Below are 19,141 nucleotides of genomic sequence, written 5' to 3'. Positions count from 1 at the left end.
GACTGACCTAGAACTCATTATCTAGACCAGGGCAGCCTTGAACTCATCAAGATCTGTGTTTTGTGCCTCTTTAGCACTGGGATTCAGGATGGTCCCACAAGTCCTGCTATTGTTTGTTTTTTGAGGCAGGATATTGATGTGTAGCCCAGACTGTCCTTCAACTTATGACCCTTTCGCTTCAGCTTCCCAAGTACTAGGATTATTTGTATGAACCACACCTGGTTACACTTATTTTTAAATGGATTCTAAGTATTAAATGTCCTATTTTTATTTTGAGTATATGGAATTCATATTTTAAAACTCTTTGGGGAACTTGATAGCTTTAAAAATAGAACAGTGTTCTATAATAAAATAGTTTAAGAATAGCTGGAGGAGATGTAACTCAGCGGTAGAGTGCTTGCCTAGTATGCTTGAGGTCCTGGGGTCAGATCTTAGTGCTGTCAAAAATAAAAATTAAGGGCTAGAAGGATGACTCCATAGTTAAAAGTGCTTGTCCTTGTAAAGGACAGAATTTAGTTCCCAGCACCCACATCGGACGGCTCACAACCATGTATGACTCCAGCTCCAGCAGAGCTGATGTCTTCTGGCCTCTGCCAGCACCTACATACAAATAAAAAAATACATATTTTTTTTAAAAAATCTAAATTTATTTTTTTTTAATTCCAAGAAGTGGCACACAGGGGTGGCGCACGCCTTTAATCTCAGCACTTGAGGCAGAAGCAGGCGGATCTCTGAGTTTGAGGCCAGCCTGGTCTACAATCCAAGTTTCAGGACAGTCAGAACTGTTAGACAAAGAAACTCTGTCTCAAAAAAACAAAACAAAACAATTCAAGAACCACTGAGATAGGGTGAACTGCCTGGGTTTTTTCATCCGGGAATTTCAGGTGTTAGTACACTTGAGTCTGCTGTTCTCCTCTGAATGATCCCCTCTGATGCTTCAAACTTTCCAGGACTCCTCAGTACACATAAAATAAAGCAAAGATTTCCAGCCATGCCTACAATAACTGACGCTTGCTCCTTTCCCCAGTGTGTAGTCCTGGGGGTCACTTTCTCACCCACTCTCTACACTCGGGCCGTGTTCATCTTCATTTGATGTCTTCAGTGGACCAAGCTTGACCTGCCTCAAGTCCTTTGCACTGTAGGGAAGCCGTTCCACCACGACAGGCCAGCTATGGAACATAGCCACTCACAGTCCCCCTCAGGAAGACTGAGAGGAAGCCGAGCGGAATCGCAGTCCTGTTGGAATGACTTCTGGTCCTCCTGAAACACAGAGGAAGCCTGTGAAGGGATACAGGTCCCTCTCGCCCTCTCCTGTCCTCCAGGCACATTGCCGCGAGACAGCTTGTCATAGACCACCAACTCTGATGACATCCTAGGCGCCTGTCCCCCACCCCACAGAGACAACTGCCCACTGCGGTGTGGCATGGCATCAGCTCCTCAGAAGGGATGGCTGTCATGTCACACGCATCTCTCTGACCTTTGTTGTTGCTACTGTTCCTGTTTCCATGCAGAGGGGTCAACAGGAGGTGGAACCTTGGGCTCCTCTTTTCTCACTGCCTTAACTGCCAGACCTCCTGGTACTGCCTACTTGGTGTCTGCCACACACATACGGATCCTTTTGGTCACACGCTCTCCATTCCTCCACCCTTCCTATCCCTCACCTTTTTATAACCTGCCTCCAACGCCTTCTCCTCATGAAGACTTCCTTGATTAGCTTGTCCAAGATGGACCATTCTGAAAGACACTGTGGGCTCCAATTCTAATACCCAATCTCCCTTCCATCCTTCTTCCTCTCTGGGGAGGATGCTTATTTTGATTTGTTAGGGTGTTGGAGATCACAAGGTTTGGAAGTCAAGGCCTCCCGTCAGAGCTTTCCTCTTGGGTACTTGAGCCCCAATATGTCAGTGTTGTTCTTTTGCCAGGAACTGGCCTGGAAGTGGGCAGGGACACAGGTCTGCCCAGTAACAGAAGATGTCTCATGGGCATATCTGAAGATCTTTTATTCACTCTTATCAAAAAGTCCCCGAAATATGTCATGCCCCATTCTTGCCTCCTGGCTCTTGGTTATATTATGAGATTAGGCTTGGACCTCCTGTAGCATCTTGTGACCTTGAGGTGACAAGTGTGAAAACAAAAGTCAATACCTAAAGGTGTCAGGACTGACAGACGGAGGACCTCATCGTCAATGAGACTGGATCTAGAATCACAACAGAAACACACATCCGCGTGTGTCTGTGAGGGTGTTTCCAGAAAGGTTTAACTGAGACCTACCCTGAGTGTTAATGGCGTTATCCCATAGACTGAACCTACCCTGAGTGTGGATGGCGCCATCCCATACACTGAACCCACCCTGAGTGTGGATGGCGCTATCCCATAGACTGAACCTACCCTGAGTGTGGATGGCGTTATCCCATAGACTGAACCTACCCTGAGTGTGGATGGTGTTATCCCATAGACTGAACCTACCCTGAGTGTGGGCGGTGCTATCCCATAGGCTGAACCTACCCTGAGTGTGGGAGGTGCTATCCCATAGGCTGCACCTATCCTGAGTGCGGATGGTGCTACCCCATAGGTTGCCTTTTGGACTAGATATAAAGAACGTGAGTAAAGTGTACCAATGTTGATCTGTTTCCTCCCTGCAGATGCAAGGACTGCGCTTCACACTCCTCCCACCCTGCTTTATGCTCCTCCCACCCTGCTTCACACTCCTCCCACCCTGCTTTATGCTCCTCCTACCCCTGCTTCACGTTCCTCCCACCCTGCCGTTCTCCCCGCCCCGTGGGGTGTGCCTTCAAAAGGTAAGCCAAAATACTCTTTCTTCCTTAAGTCGCTTTTGTTGGAGAGCTTGTTACAGCAATTAGATAAGTAACTAACAGTGTGAGGGCCACCGGATAGACAACTGCCTTCCGACATCTTTACTTATTGCTTAAGACAGTTGCGTTCACATTGCTGCTGCCGCCCAAACCTTCCACACAAAATCCTCACCCCCTCCAACTGTTTGCTTTTATCCTTCATGAAACTACTCAAAGTTTTCATTCCTAATTTGATTTGTCCAGCAGTGGATCGCAACCTTCCTAATGCTGTGACCCTTTAATTCGCTTCCTCATGTTGTGGTGACCCCCCCCCAAATTATTTTTGTTGTTACTTCATAACTATAATTTTGCTACTGTTATGAATTGTCATGTAAATATTTTTGGAGGAGGATTTTCAATGAGTTGCGACCCACAGGTCGAGAACTACTGGTCTACCCAGCCCCACCTCAGAGTGTAAGTTCTGGGGGGCCAGAGTCCCTTGTCTTCTTCATTTAGCCCACCATCCAACATACCTGGAATGGGCTTCTTTGTATGTGCGCATTAAGTGAATAAATCAGACACTCTTCTGTGATTGCTTCCTTAGTTACCACCTTCTCTGTGTGCGGAGTTCCAGACCTAGCGTTGCTAAGCTGTTGCTTACTGACCATGCAGTCTCTCAGCTTGGGAAATGACAGTTGGCAGTAACACCTGACTTCTCTGACCAGACCTCACACTAGGGCCAGGCAGACAGCTCAGTGGGATGAGGCGCTTGCTGCCAAGCCTGACAGCCTGAGTTTATTCCTCAGACCAACTCCTGTGAGCTGTCTTCTAACCACACATACACTGTGGCCACACGTGACCACACACATAGGCACTCAAACCAGCAAATCAATGTCTGCATTTATATCTTATGTATATGGGTGTTTCGCCTGCGTGTATGTCTGCATACCACTTGTTTGCCTGGTGGCCTCAGAGGCCAAAAGAGGGCATCAGACCTCCTGAAACTGAAGCTATAGACAGCTGTGAGCTGCCACGTAGGTGCTGGGAATTGAATCCAAGTGCTTTGGAAAGACAACCAATGCTCCTAATCCCTGAGCCATCTCTCCAGTCCCATAAATGTAATTAAAAAAAAAAAAACTCCATTTTGCTATTTCCAAATGGAGACATAAAAATGGGGCTTAAAAGGCATTTGTTTTTAGTAAGTGCTCAATAAGGGTTTATTGAATAGGTGTACTGCCAAATATCTTTAAGCAAATATAAATTTTCAGTATGTTCTGGATTTTTAAAAAGTTTTATTGGTATATGTATGTGTCTGTGTGGGGTGTGTGTGTATATACTGATAATGCCCCCTACAGGCCAGAAGAAGGCATTGCATCCCCTGGAACTGGAGTAACAAGAAGTTGAGGGCCACTTGCTGTGTGCTAGGAACCAGGCTCCGGTCCTCTGGAAGAGCAACCCAGTGATCCTAATCACCAAGCCGTCTCTTCAGCCCTCCCCCATTTTGACTATTTTATAAGCCCCTCCCCTTTTTAAGTGCTGAGGTTTGAACTGAAGACCTAGCACATGATAGGAATGTGTTCTGCACCTGGGGCATACGACCAGCCTCAGCAGCTTCACCAGCAAGACCCTTCCCTTCCTTGGCGAATCCCACAGCCTTTGAAACACTAAAATGCAAGCCCATGGTTCATTTATTCAGTGGTTTATTAGGAGAGAAGGGTCTGTAATGATCTGTTCTTTCTCTTTAAGAGAAAAGTCTTGCCCCCCTCCTCTCTCTTTCTCCTCCTTTTCTTTCCTTCCATAACCCACTTAATAAATATCCAACCTCACTCTGCATGGCGGAGACCTGCAGCGTGGTCTCATGGCGTGCCCATCTGTCTGTCTCTCCTCGTGTCCACTTGGGGACCTACAGTGTTTCTGCCACTGCAGCCGCGGGGATCCCAGCATCCTGCAGCATTTTTATTTAGTCCATTTCAGGGTCTTCGCATAGTGAGTCATCCTCATTTGGGTTATATAGCATCTGTTATGGTTTTGGTCCCTTTAAGAGACAAGCCACGCCCACTCCCTCCCCCATCCACTGAGGCAGGCTGATCTTCAGCTTCCAGCCTGAGCTCGCTCTTTTCCATCTTCCTCTCAGAGAGGCAGCTTCTCTTCTGCCTCTCTCCCCACTTCTCTGCTTCCCCCCTTCTCTGTCTCTTTCTCCTCTTCTCTCTCTCTCTCTCTCTCTCTCTCTCTCTCTCTCTGTCCCCCCCATCTCCCTTCCTCCTCCATAACCCCCTGAATAAACATTCAACCTCACCCTGCATGTCGTGTCTATCCATGTTTCTGTCTTCTGCCTGCCTGCCATGTGTCTCCCTGCCTGGAACCAGCCATTGCTCAGGGACCAGCAGCCGTCTCTGCCTGGGGCCCACTGCCTGCTGCCACATGGCCCGCCACCACTGCTCTGGGACCAGCAGCCGTCTCTGCCTGGGACTGGCTGCTCCCAGGGCCTGCTGTCTGCCACCACATGGCCTGCCGCCACCGCTCGGGCCGCTGCTCTGGGACCGGCAGCCATTTCTGCTGCCTACTGCCACAGGGATCTTGGAGCATTTTTTAAAAAAGAACAACAGCATCATTCACATTTTTTTCTGACAAAGTTTATTTTTTATTAATTTGAAGTACTTCGCTTATATTCACTGCTTACTACCCTCCCTATGCCTCTCTCCCGCCTTCCAGCAGTCTCTTTCTTCCTCCTTGTATCTCTTTTCTGTTCTCTTCTCTTGTCTTTTCTTTTCAAGACAGGGTTTCTCTACAGAGTACTGACTGCCCTGGAACTTGCTAAAATAAATTAGGCTGGTCTCGAACTCTTGGAAATCTCGGTCTGCCTCCAAGCCCAGCTCGTTTCATGTCTTTGTGTGTATATGCACGCATTCCCTGAAGAGTTGTGTATTTACAGAGCAACATGTTCACGAGAAATCACCTCAGTATTTCACTTTAGATTTTATCATATCGTAGAGAGGAATGTTATAAAAGTCACTATTTGCTCAACTGACGAAACTGGAGCGCAGACGTGGGTTATACTTACTCAAGTAAGAGGGAATCTTTGTATTTACAAAGTAGTAGGAGAGAGAAAAGTGGAGCACAGGGAGAAAAATAACAAACGCTTGTTGACAACAGGTAAACTTGAGAAAAGGTACACAAATACAACTAAAACAACAACAAAAAACAAGCAAACAAACAAACCAAAAACAAGTGCCCAGAAGACTTAGACTCTGATCAAGCTCTTTTGCGGGAGTGCAAGACATGAGTCTCTTTCTTTTCTACCTCACCCTTTTCAAAAGGCCCACGCATCCCCTTCACCACCCAGTTACTTCCGCCACCAGGTGGAAGCCCAGCTGCTTTCTCAAACAGCCCCCGCTGCATCTCTACTAGGCACGTGCACGTATTACCTAGGAACTACCGTCCCCGAAAGGCTTTACGGCAACATCCCATCAGTGACCACCAAACAGAAGAAGGTTTCCTGCTCGGGCCCGCTGCTGCATAACCTTTTGGGAGTTGTAGTTGAACTCAGTAAAGCCACCGGGCCCACGGAAGTTAGTAAACTACGCTTCCCAGAATGCATTGTACCCGCCTCCACCAATTGAAAGGACGGATCTTGAAGAGGGCGGGAGAAAGGGAGGCGCTGCCTGTCGCACGCGCAGATCGCGAGGCTGGGGAATTCATGTGGAGGTCAGAGTGGAGGCAGGTGAGCGTGGTAGGGGTGGTGCAGGCCTCTGTTTGTAAGTCTCTGTAGCCCTCCTTTGCTCTCCTGCGTGCGGTGGGGGCGTGGGATGCATGTGTGGATACGCCTAGTGGAGAAGGGGGAAAAGGTGGAATCCAAAGCGAACCAGGGGTTGTGCAAGGGAAGGGACAGGATAAGGAAAAGTCCAGAAGCCAGTAGAAATAGAAGGGACTGGTGTCTCAGTGTCATCGGCGGGGGATAGATGTGCGTAGAGAAACGGGATAGACTCGCTGTTGAGGTCTGACAAAAGGGAGGGAGGATTTGAAGAGGGCAACACAGGGGCGGGGCATTAAAAAGTTCAAGGCTGAGTGGTTTCTGGTCTGTCTGCTCTGAGCTCTCTCCCACCCCGCCGCAGCCCCACCTCCAGCCCGGCACTGCTCTGCCTCACTGCACCCCTGCCAGCCCTGGCTTTCCTATTAACCGGTATGGGGAGGAGTTTTACGATGCCTTCTAGAATTCGAGCTCCTCATTCTAACCCTGGTTCTACTACTTAACCTTTCTGTGCACCTCACCGGTAATAATTTTCATAAAGGAACGGAAGGTTAAATAAAACTGTTGGAGACTGCCTAACTTCAATGTTAAGAGGCTTTATCCTCTTCGTTGTTGGCATGATCCTTGTAGTACATGATTTATTTTTTCTAAACCCAAATTGCACAGAATCAACCACACCACACACAGACACTTTTGTGGCCTGTTCAACTAGGGAAGGGGAGCGTGGTTTTCTGTGGTACTAAGTTCTCTGTGGGTACGAAGCATCGTTCCTATGATGAGCCAGGTGCTCTAGACTTTTCTAGGAAAAACACCTGCAGAAGCAAACGTGACGCTACATCTTGCAAGATGTCCAGTGTTATTACGGGGTGTTCAGTGAGTGGGTTAGCACTCACAGGAGTGGATACGTGAAGACCTCTTGTATCGGAGAGGGCTTTCCCTGAGGATTTCCTGTCAAGTTGTTTGTTGTTTTTACCCCTTGTTTAGGTGTGAGTGGGTGCAACAGGAGGAATCATGGCTGCCAAAGTGTTTGAGTCCATCGGAAAGTTCGGCCTGGCTTTAGCAGTGGCAGGAGGCGTGGTGAACTCCGCCTTGTATAATGGTGAGGCCCTGAGGAGGGTGGTGCTTTCTGGATGATTTCTGTTGACCTGCGTAGCCCACTTGGCACCCCTGACGCTAGTAGCTGTCCGAAGGTGTGTGCAGTGAAGGGGGCTTATCCCACGTACTATGGCTGTGTGTTAGCAGAGGCCCTGTCTTCACCTAGGCAGTGGTTCTCAACCTTCCTAACGCTGCCACCCTTGAATACAGTTCCTCATGTTGTGCTGACCCCCCAACCATAAAATCATTTTCGTTGCTACTTCATAACTGTAATTTTGCTACTGTTACGAATCTACTACTTAATAGTGTCACCTTTATTTACATTTGATATGTAACAGAATATGTAAATATCTGTTTTCCAGTGGTTTTAGGTGACCCCTGTGGAAAGGTCGTTTGACCTCCTGAAAGGGCTCAAGGCCCACAGGTTGGGGGCTGATGACTGAGAACCTTTGTCTAAGATGACCCCTTCTGTCCGGTTGCTGGTTGATGTTTTCAGTGATTTGCAGTCTGAAGGGATGTCTATTACCCAGATGCCTCTGCAAAGCAGCAGGATCTCATTGGTTCTCTTCTGCACGTGGGTGAAATAACTTGACAAAATCTCTCAGTTTGAGAGACCGTGTCCTGAGAAAGGTTTTGCTCAGCTAGTTGCAAAGAAAATAATTTCTGGGATGCACTGCCGGGCATTTCATAGTGCCCCAGGGCTGGAGCTGGGTTTCCTTTGACCGTATTAGATGGCCTTATAGGCAAGCCCCTCCTCCTGGTCCACTGCTTTCATGTTGGTCAGACGGTGGGACTAACTAGTTTTCCTCTTAGGGTTCCCTCCAACTTTGATATTCTTTCAGAACGGCAGCAGATTTCATACACTTCCTGTATGGCTTTTGTTTGGTGGGGTTTTTTTTTTTTGTTTTTTTTTTTTTGTTTTTTTTTTTTGAGAGAGAGAGAATCTTCGCCGTGTAGCTCTGGCTGTCCTAGGACACTATGTAGATCAGGGTGGTCTAGAACTCACAGAGATCCACATGTCTCTGCCCTCTGAGCCCTAGAATTAAAGGTGTGCACCTCTATACCCAGCTCAAATGCAGTGGCTTTGAGCAGCTCAGAGCTGCATCCTGCTGGTTTGTTTTTTAAGACAGTGTCTCCTGTAGCCCAGTTTGGCTTTGGACTCCTGAACCTCTCACTCCTGACTCTATGACTTTTTGATAAGTATTACTTTCAGAGTGAAAGTTTTTAGACCAATTCTCAATTCGAATAGGAAAAGAGAGAAAGTAGCTACTTCAGGGTCTGGTATTACTCCTGTAACCCCACTTCTTGTAAGGCTGAGGTGTGATGAGGGTCTTGAGTTCCACACCCACCTGGTTACACAGTGAGACCCTGTCTCAAAAAGTCAAAGAGGAGAGGGAGGGCGAGAGAGAGATCTGGGGCTCGTGTGGCCCACCTCATGTAGCTTCACCTGTACAATGGACCATTTTTAAATTTCACGCTGAGTCCACGGGACAGCTATTAGATTCTGGGCAAGCTAGCCATAGTGGTGCACACCTTTAATCCCAGCACTCTGGAGGCAGAGGCAGGTAGATCTCTGACTGAGTTTGAGACCAGCTTGTTCTACATAGTGAGTTCCAGGACAGCCAGAGCTACTTAGTGCGCCTATCTTGAAAAAAACAAACAAAAAATCCCACGGAGCTGACACCCCCCCCTTACCCCCCCCCTTACGCTGCCAGCACTGGCAGGGAGGGGTGAGACAGAATTGGGAGTTCCAGGCTGATCTGAGCTTTATCTTGAGACCTTATCTCCAAAAGAAAGGTCAAAACAGTGGGAACATCTACATTTCAGGATTCCCATAGTGAGGACCCTGCTTCTGGGAACAGCTGATTAAATTGGAGCTCATATATGCATGCCATCTAGTAAGAATCTCTTGAGTTATAGAACTCTAGGGAGGCAGTTCCCGGCATTGTGCTGGTGGGAGTTGGGGGTGGGGTAGGATTGGTTAATCAGACACTCAGTGGCCAGTTCTTTAAAGGGGAAGGGGTGCTAAGGAGCAGCCTCGGAGTACCTGGGGAGACCTACAGGGCAGAAAGTGATTGCTCAAGAGGACAGCGCGGAAGGAAACGTAATAAACGAGAGAAAGAGACAGGTCTCTAAGTGATTCAGATGTTAATTCAGAGGGAGAAAGGGGCACTGAGATGACTTAGTGGGGGAAAGCGTACACAGCACCTGAGGGACCCGAGGGACTTTTATCCCTGGAGCCTGTGCTAAGAAAGACAGAAGAACCAGACAGGCTCCACAAAACTGTCTTCTGACGACCACGCATGTGTCATGACGTGCATGTGACCCCCTCCCCCAAAAAAAAGGATTGGCAAGATGTCTCAGTGGCTAGACACTTGCCGCCAAGTCTGAAAACTCAGGTTATCAGGCCCCACTTGGTGGAAGGAGAGCACTGACCACTGCAGTTGTTTGTCCTCTGACCTCGACGTGAGCATCATGGCATGCACACATACACAAAAATAAAGAAGTTTTGCAAATTTTAAAGAAGCAAGGATCTTGCAAAGGTAGAATCCTTCCTGCTAGAGTGACAGGGTTTTTCTGACCTGTCATTATTTCTTCCTAGTGGATGCTGGACACAGAGCTGTCATCTTTGACCGATTCCGTGGAGTACAGGATGTCGTGGTAGGGGAAGGGACTCACTTTCTCATCCCTTGGGTACAGAAACCAATTATCTTTGACTGCCGCTCGCGACCACGGAACGTACCAGTCATCACTGGTAGCAAAGGTGAGTCTTGCGTGTAGCTGATAGAGGAGATGTGGAGGTGTGCTGTGCCGTTCTGTTCGTTCCAGAAACATCGGTGGGTTACCCGGATGCAAGGGGTTAAGAATATCTGTGCCAGGCGCAGTGGCGCACAACTTTGATCCCAGCACTGGGGAGGCAGAGGCCGCTAAATCTCTGAGTTTCAGGATAGCCAAGGCTATACAGAGAAACCCTCTCTCTAAAAATCAAACAAAAAAATGAAACGAAGAAATTTCTTGTGTGGGGAGACCAGGCATAGTGGTTCACGCCTTTAATCTTAGCACTCAGGAGGCAGAGGCAGCTGGATCTCTGACTTTAGGCCAGCCTGGTCTACAGAGTGAGTTCTAAGTCAGGCAAGGCTATGTAGAGAGATCCTGTCTTAAAAAAGAATTTCTAGTATGGGAGCAGGCAGGAGTACTTGGGGCATTGGAAGAGAGCACACCAAAGTATAATGATTCACGTATGGAAGTACCATGATGTGTGTCTGGGGTAGAGCTCAGTTGGTAGAATGCTGGCCTAGCGTGCTTGAGTCCCTGGATTCAGTCCAGCGCTACATAAACGGGGTAGTGGTGCTTGCCTGTAACCCCAGCACTCCGTAGCGAAGGATCAGAAGTTCAGGTCATCTATGGCTAAGTTCTGATATTTGAGTTCCTGTTTCAGAAGAAACAGAAGGAAAGGAAATGCCATAATAAAATCTGTTACTCTGAATGCTAACTTGAAAGGTTAATTTAAGGTCTAGAGAGATGCTCACTGCTAAGCCTGACAACCTGAGTTCAATTCCCAGGTCCGATATGTAAGAGAAGAGAACTGATTCCTGCCATTTGTCCTTTGACCTCTTCACACACACCCTGGCATATGCCCATACCCCCGTACACATAATAGGTAAATAAATAAATGTTAAAGGTTAGCTTTAAAAAAAAAAAAAAAGAGTTCCAAGCTGGGCGGTGGTGGCGCACGCCTTTAATCCCAGCACTTGGGAGGCAGAGGCAGGTGGATCTCTGTGAGTTCGAGACCAGCCTGGTCTACAAGAGCTAGTTCCAGGACAGGCTCCAAAACCACAGAGAAACCCTGTCTCGAAAAACCAAAAAAATAAAAAAAAGAGCTCCAGGCTGGTGAATTGAGTCAGCGAGTAAAAGCTCCTGGCACCAAGCCTGCATTTGATCTCCAAAAACCACGCTGTGGAAGTAGAGAACTGAGTCCTGCGAGCTGTCTTCTGACCTCCATGTGTGTACTGTGTGAACTGAGTCCTGCAAGCTGTCTTCTGACTCCGCGTGTGTGCTGTGTTGCACACACACACACACACACACACACACACACACGCACGCACGTAAAATAAGTAAATAAAAAAATTAATTAAAAAATGATTGTAGAGAACTCGTAATGTGATCATCCTGGAGAGGTGTGTGTGGATTTGTAGACCGAAATATATATTTAAGGTAAACACAGGCAACAGGATAAATTCAGAGACACATACAAAGGGTTAACCTAAGAGTTTGATACTGGGGACTGGAGATGTGGCTCAGTGGTTAGGAGCACTTGTTGTTCTTACAGAGAGCCTGGGTTCAATTCCCAGCACCCATATGGTGACCCCAGTTCCAGGGGAGCCAACAAGCATGCACGTGGTGTCCATACTTACATGCACATGCAGATAAAACATCATACTCATAAAGTAAAATAAATCTTAGGAAAAATATTTACATGCTTTTCTAACTTTAAGGAAATCTGATTTTTTTTTCTGCTGTGGTTGACCCTTTCCCATCAGCTTTTGGCGCCTGTGTTTTCCTGCCGCGGTTGACCCTTCCCATCAGCTCTTGCTCCCCAGAGTGACTGTCCAAACCCCTGTGACTGACGACTTTCCCTTTGCCTTGCTTTCCACGGTGTCTGCTCCAGCAGGACAGACCTCCGATTGCTCTCTCACTGGTCGGTCCACGCAGCCCTGCGCTGAGATACCCACTGGATATCTAGTGAGAGCCTGAAATGGTGGTGCGCCCTTACTGTTCCCCTCCCAGTCACGGCGCAGGCAGCAAATCACACTCTTGGGAAGAAGGATCCTGTGGGCTGGGTGCGCTGAGCACTGGGTGCCCTCAGGGCTGTTCCCAGCAGATGCTTGCTTCTAGTGCTGTGCCAAGCTTGGTGCTGGCTTGAAGGCTGGAGTTCAGGGGTGACTAAAAAGAGAACTATTGGGACTTCGGTCCTCGAGGCAGGTGTGAAAATAAGCAGCTGGAATCGTAAGATGGCCAAGGGTGCGTGGAGCACAGAGCTGCCGGTCTCCCTGTACTGACTCTTGGCTGGAGAACCTGAAGAGTGAGAAGTTAGGGCAGAGGAGAGAGGAGGGGGAGTCTGCCCTGCTCCTTTGCAGTGTGCTGGGTCTGGCTCACCCACGGCAAAGTGAAATGAGGTGGGGTAATGGGGAAGACTAGGTTCGATTTAAAATCCTCCTAAATTCCGCCTTTGGACCCCTTCTGTGTTGTTGCACGGATGTGCTAAGGGTGCAGTGTGTACCTGCACTTGTTAAAATCGGACGGGCGGTTCCCGAGGTCAGGCTGTGTGTATTTGTGAATTTCCCACCCTCTCAGTAGCTGGATCAGGACTCTATTCGTGGGTGGCCCTTGGTGCTGGTTACTTATGCAGTGTGGCTATGTTTTAGCTCCGCCCAGGCCTGACCTGCCAGGGAGCAGTAGGGGCTGTCTCCCTGGGTGTGTGGATGGTGAGCCTTTTGAATTCACCCTGCCAGGAGCTCCACTGCCTTTGTTTAGACTTTATCAGAATTCCTTGCACATCGGTGCACTGTTGTGTGATCTGCCCCCTTCTCTCAGGTGGCAGGAGGTGGGCCCTGGCTGAGTGTGGTCCCCTAGCCTTGGTCTGCTGTATATGTGAAGGTGTTCTTCCCACTGATTTCCCCTCCGGTTTCCCCCACCGTTTGTGCTTTCTCCCCGTTCTCACAGACTAGTACTCTCAGTTTGGCTAAGGCGTCATTGGGCTGCACCATTAGTAATTGTCAGAGTGGTACCTCGGCCCAGGTCAGTGGGCTCCGGATGTTGGTCCCAGGTCCAAGTCTCCCAGGCCTGAGGCCTGACTTGAGCGCACACACCAGCCCTTGGAAAGGCTCACTCTAAAATTTTGGGTGTTAGCTTGTGTTTTGTCTTAAGGTGTTCACAGTCCCAAACACTCTTCAGTCACTCCGTGTGAACTGCTCTCATCAGAGGGCACTCAGGGCGTACTGAAGCCGGTCATCCCCATCCGCAGTTCCTGAGTCTGCGGTGCCAAGTGCTCTTCTGGGCTCTCTGCTGCAGAACAGACGGAGCCGCCCCTCTCCTCTCTGCTCTAACCGACATTCTGTGTATGGTTTGGAGTGGACTTAGGGTAGGAAGGGCATAGGGAAGTCACCTGTGGTTTTGTGTTTAACTCCCATGCGTTCCCCACTCTAAGATTTGCAGAACGTCAACATCACACTACGTATCCTCTTCCGGCCGGTGGCCAGCCAGCTCCCTCGTATCTACACCAGCATCGGCGAGGACTATGATGAGCGGGTGCTGCCTTCCATCACTACAGAGATCCTCAAGTCGGTGGTGGTGAGTGAACAGGACCCTCTCCCCATGCCCAGAGCACAGCCGAGAGCTGGCCAGGTGGCGGTGGGTGGGCGCAGCTGTCTTCTCCTTCCTGGTAACCTGACCTGTGCTCTGTTTGTATTCCCTTGGGGACAGGCTCGCTTTGATGCCGGAGAATTGATCACCCAGCGAGAGCTGGTCTCCCGGCAGGTGAGCGATGACCTCACAGAGAGAGCAGCAACATTTGGGCTCATTCTGGATGATGTGTCCTTGGTAAGATCCTTGGGGAGACTGGGGGAGGGGCTTCTTTTGCCTAGGTGACAGGCTTTGTTTCTGGGCACACAGGGTTAGGTCTGATGTCCACTTAACTGGTTGTGGGGTGTGAAAACCTACAGGTGCCGGAGGCCATTGCCTTGGGTCTGTTTTCCATTGAGCATTCTTTATGCTCCATCTGCCACACACGCTTTCTTATAACGTCTGATAGCCCTGGATGGTCTCTAACCTCTGAACTGTTTCCCAGGCTCCCTAGAAAGTGATTCCTGATGGCCTCATCGGGCACAGGAAAAGATTGACAGGTCTGGGAGAGGCTGAGTCTTCCTCTCTACAGAAGACCCAGCCTGGCTCCAGGATTCCTCAACACTGAGGATCCAGAGCTTAGTTAAGGGGGCCTGGGAACCCCTAATGAAAGGTGACGGAGTGCAAGTGAGTGGCTGTCCCCCAGGCCTCGTTTCAAGGGGCAGGAGACCCCTCTGAGGTATATGCTGACCTCTTGAGACTTTATATTCTCTGGATTAATGTGATGTTGGGTGTTGTAACTTGGACAGGAAGCAATATGGGCAGTATAGTGTTTCAGACCGAGGTGAGGGAAGGGGTTGTGTTTCTAGAATCTCTGGGAACAGTCTTGGAGTGATTTGTTCGTGTAGCAAGGCAGAGTGCTTCCCGTTCTGTGGCTGGCCTGGGAAAGGCTGGGCTTCCCTTCAGCATCTGTGCAGCTGTTCAAACAGCCGTTCCCTGGACAAGCTCTGCTCCCCCCAGGCATGGCCTCTCTTCTCTCTCCGAAGAGAAGGCATGTGGCTCCCTCTACTGGCAACCTGCCAGGCTGCAGCCTTGGGCTCTGCCCACTGTACCCCACGCTCTGCCACTGTTAACACGACCTTGGCTGTGAGATCGCATGGAGTAAAAACCTAAGAGAAACTTGGCATCTTTCTAGACTCTGACCACATACTCCATCCTGGGGAAATGTGGGCTGACCACAAGAAACCACTGCTAAGAGGTGCGAGGAGAAAATTAGATTTCCTGGGGAATTTGCTGCCCTCAACTGGCCCTCTCAGAGAGAAATTTTATTCTTTAATTACACATTTAGCTTTTCAGTTCTTAGGATCGTATTTCCATATCCAGGGTTTGAACAAGAGCACGGAAGAATATCAGTCAGAGTTGAGCGGCTGCAGTATAAGACTTAGTTGGGAAAATTGGCCCATGCCTGTAATCCCAACCCTGTCTTGCCATGAGTTCTAGCCCACCTGGGCTACAGAGAAAGGGTCTGTCAAAAAAAAAAAAAAAAAGCGAAGAACCAGAAACAAACCAAAAGACTTAAGGGTGTAGTGAGAAAAATTCTGAAAGCTATGGGGCCGGGATTTTCTCTACTAAACTTTGAGGGTACTTGTATTTTAAAAAGCAGAGCTTGGGAGTGGAGGAGGAAGTGAAGCAAACTGCATCAGGTATCTAAACCAATGCCTTTCTTCATTTTGTGCCCTTTTTCGGGTTTCCCCCCTAGATTTATTTATCTTTTACTGTGTTTGTGTTTCATCTGCATGTATGTAGGTGTACTACAATATGCATCAAATGCCCCATAGCTGGAGTTACAGATGTTGTGAGTCACCGTGTGGGTGCTAACAAACCTGGGTCCTCTACAAGAGCAGCACACGCTCCTGATGCAGTCTCTCCAGCCCCTGTGCCTTCTTTTTCAATAGAAAGTTGGGTACAGTGTCTTGCTCTAGGCTAGCCCTTAGGAGCATCGAGTTCTGGTCCTGTTCTGTACTGTCTTTAGAGACAGTCACGTCAGCCAAATGTCCCAGCTATTTATGTGATGAAGAAGGTCTGTAGATTGTCTGACCTAAGCTCTCACCCTGGCCAATGGCTTTACCTGCTCTTCCTTTAAAACCTTTACCAGACCTAGTGTGTTGGGGTTGCCATGATTTGCACACCACCGTTCTGTCTTCCTGTCGAGGAGTGGACGTGCTGTGAGAAGGAAGTGGACTGGTTAATCCATAAGCAGAGAGCATCAGGCTCTCGTGTCCCTGGGAACCAGCTGGAGCCTGTGCTCTCAGGGGCTCAGTTTTCCATCTGCTTCCCCCCACCCAAGTCTTGGAACAGGGCATCAAAAGATGTTGGAAGTGCAATAGTCATTCATGGGGGTCTTGGAACCCACAAGTCTCCTCTAGGGAAGTGATTGATTGAGTAGATCCTTCTGGTGTCCATGGACCCCATCAAAAGCCCCAGGTGCCCACAGTGACTGTGACAAAATTCTGTGAGGGCACAATTTGAGCAGCTAAGAATACAGAGGTGTGAATGAGGGATCAAGATGGAAGAGCGTCTCCCTGTGCCTCCAGCTGCTGCTAGAGCCATTCCTGGCCTCTTTCTTCGAGTGGCCAGGGAGGCCTCCGAGCAATGCTGTCTAAGCAATTACTGCTTCAGCTTGTACTCACTTTCTCCCCATAGACACATCTGACCTTCGGGAAGGAGTTCACAGAAGCAGTGGAAGCCAAACAGGTGGCTCAGCAGGAAGCGGAGAGGGCCAGATTTGTGGTGGAAAAGGTGAGCGTTCAACCAGATGGCGGGAGCAGTTTTCCCCATCTCCTGTGCTCGGCTTCCCCATCTGCTGGGTGGCCTAGAAATTCGTCATCTGTCATCTGTCTGGATAACCAGAAGAAGGTTGAGGAACCTTACTCCCACAATCAGTTCCAGAGGCTTTGAAGGCCATCAGGGATATGGGGTTATGCTTCTAAATCACGGAAGGGTCACTCTTTTCCTGTTCGCCCAAGATCAAAACCCTCTCCTACACATAAAAAATGTTACTCCTGGACTCTTTGCAGTTTCATTGAGGAATTACTTTTACACCGTGGTTACATAGTGAAACTGACAGCAGAGAAGATCAAACATGCCAGATGTGCTATCGGTTCCTGGGGGGGTTCTGTGGCTGAATCCATCCAGATGTTTGAGAGAGGAGTAGAACACAATGTGTTTGCGCAGTATCCCAGTATCCTGTTCTTCCTGGTGTATGCAAAGGCTGTTTGCTCCCTGTCTCTCCCCACTGCTAGTTTTCCTAATCTAAGGATGTTTAATTCTTAAACTCTAGAAGAGGGACTCAGTTGTAGGAAGCGTAAACTCTGAGTGGGCAGGAATGTGCTTTACTTTGTGTCTACTGTGGTTCCAGAGCCTGTCAGGTGTAGCACCACCTGGTGATGTTGGATGCATAGGAAACATTTGTTGAACAGTTAGCTTAACATTTTGAATTGGGTGTTAGCTTGGTGAAGGGTGCTTCACTAGCGTGTGCTGGATTCTGTCCAGCGCCAATACGGAGGACAGGAGGGAAGACTGTTGATATCGGTGTCTTAAGGACAAATTCCCCTCCCACATCTGAAAGTCATATATCCTGATAGATGTCATTCTGTTGGTATTGGTACAGTGAGCCAAGGTCATCTTTGGGTGCCGGTTGAGAAGTCAGTGTTTTCCACAGGCGACTTCAAGGTGACTCACGGGAGCACACTGTGCTGTGGAGCTCTTTTGGGTGCTTAGTTCATTTGCAGCCCTAGGGGTCAACCCCAGGCTTTGCATAGGCTGGGAGAGTGCTGCACCTCAGCCCAACTCTGCTAGAGTGGTTTTGGTTTTGGTTTTTTTTCTGCAACCCTGGCCTATGTAAAGCAGGCTGAACTCAACCTTGGTCCTCCAGTCTGTCCCTACCACCTTAGCGCTGTTAGATTACAGTTAGTCACTACACCTGGTTGTTCTGGTTGTGGAAGTCATTTTGACCTGGCATCGGAGGGAAAGATGGGCCTGAGGATTGATTCCAACTTCCCTTTTCTATTTTCCATGGCTTTGCATCAAAGTAGGAGTGACCACGTCTGTACAGCTAAGCGAAGTGTGTCCTACAATGACAAGTGGGCCTGAAGGGAAAGAGAAGGGCTGGGTGGACAGTATTGACTCCATCACGAGGGAAGGATTCTTCCAGAGTGCCTTGAGGACTCTGAGGGTGCCTGACACACAATGCTATCCTGTAATCCCGGGCTCTCTACCCCTCTCTTACAGGCTGAGCAGCAGAAGAAGGCAGCCATCATCTCTGCTGAGGGCGACTCCAAGGCAGCCGAGCTGATCGCCAACTCCCTGGCCACGGCAGGCGATGGCCTGATTGAGCTGCGGAAGCTGGAAGCAGCTGAGGACATTGCTTATCAGCTCTCTCGCTCTCGGAACATCACCTACCTGCCAGCGGGGCAGTCGGTACTCCTCCAGCTTCCCCAGTGAGGCCCCCTGCTTGTGCCTTCTCAGGCCAACCAGGCCGTGGCCTTCATCATTCTGAACACACTTTCCTTCTGCCCCACCCCAGAAATCACTGTGAAATTCCATGATTGGCTTAACGTGAAGGAAATAAAAGCAGAATCACTTCAGATCTGTAATTACCAAATGAAACTTTTGTTGTTCCGCTTTTTTATCCACTTTCATATACAGAGTTGCCAAGCGCTTATGCAGACCGGCTTTGCGCCTTTGGAGCCTGCCGGCCTCCCACCGCAGGCGCTGACAGTTGGCAGAAGACAGGCAGGGCAGTGTGTGATGGATAGGCGCACAGCTGGTGGCCTGGGTAGACCTATAGCCTCCATCCGGTCGTATATTGAAGATCTGAGGAGGTGGCACACACAGTTGAACCAGAAAGGCAAGCCCTCAGTTTTTCCAGCCGTTTGAACCTGCACGGACACAGCTGGGGAAGGCCAGAGGAAGTGGTCTATCTTAACCGTAAGGCCCATTCCCTCTGACTGGGACTAGTGGAAGCAGGTGTGTGCGAACAGGGCATGGAGCGAGGAATCCGCCCAGCAAGGTGGGTGGGCCTAGTTGTGCTGCCTCCGTCAGAGCCCTAACACCGGGATGGACTTGGAGTAGCACAAGAGGCCTGGACTGAGATGTGAGTCCT

The 19,141-nt window shown here is 49.1% G+C and overlaps 1 protein-coding gene across 1 annotated transcript; it reads left to right on the top strand.

Annotated features, from left to right (window-relative positions):
- Positions 1-6,417: 6,417 nt before the first annotated feature.
- Positions 6,418-18,632, top strand: Phb1 (prohibitin 1). Its single transcript, XM_075990999.1, has 7 exons — positions 6,418-6,513; positions 7,525-7,639; positions 10,238-10,399; positions 13,844-13,986; positions 14,119-14,235; positions 16,681-16,776; positions 18,268-18,632. The coding sequence occupies exons 2-7, from the start codon at positions 7,552-7,554 to the stop codon at positions 18,478-18,480; spliced, it is 819 nt and encodes a 272-aa protein (XP_075847114.1). The 5' UTR covers positions 6,418-6,513; positions 7,525-7,551; the 3' UTR covers positions 18,481-18,632.
- Positions 18,633-19,141: the final 509 nt, after the last annotated feature.

Source organism: Microtus pennsylvanicus, chromosome 11 (assembly GCF_037038515.1).
Source record: "Microtus pennsylvanicus isolate mMicPen1 chromosome 11, mMicPen1.hap1, whole genome shotgun sequence".
NCBI lineage: Eukaryota > Metazoa > Chordata > Mammalia > Rodentia > Cricetidae > Microtus > Microtus pennsylvanicus.
This window is presented reverse-complemented; position numbering and strand designations above follow the sequence as displayed.

Excerpts from the sequence above, each read along its gene's own strand:
- Phb1 (XM_075990999.1), top strand. The coding sequence starts at position 7,552 with ATGGCTGCCAAAGTGTTTGAGTCCATCGGAAAGTTCGGCCTGGCTTTA. Across the intron at positions 13,987-14,118 it reads AGATCCTCAAGTCGGTGGTG|GCTCGCTTTGATGCCGGAGA; the intron begins GTGAGTGAACAG and ends CCTTGGGGACAG. Across the intron at positions 14,236-16,680 it reads TTCTGGATGATGTGTCCTTG|ACACATCTGACCTTCGGGAA; the intron begins GTAAGATCCTTG and ends TTCTCCCCATAG.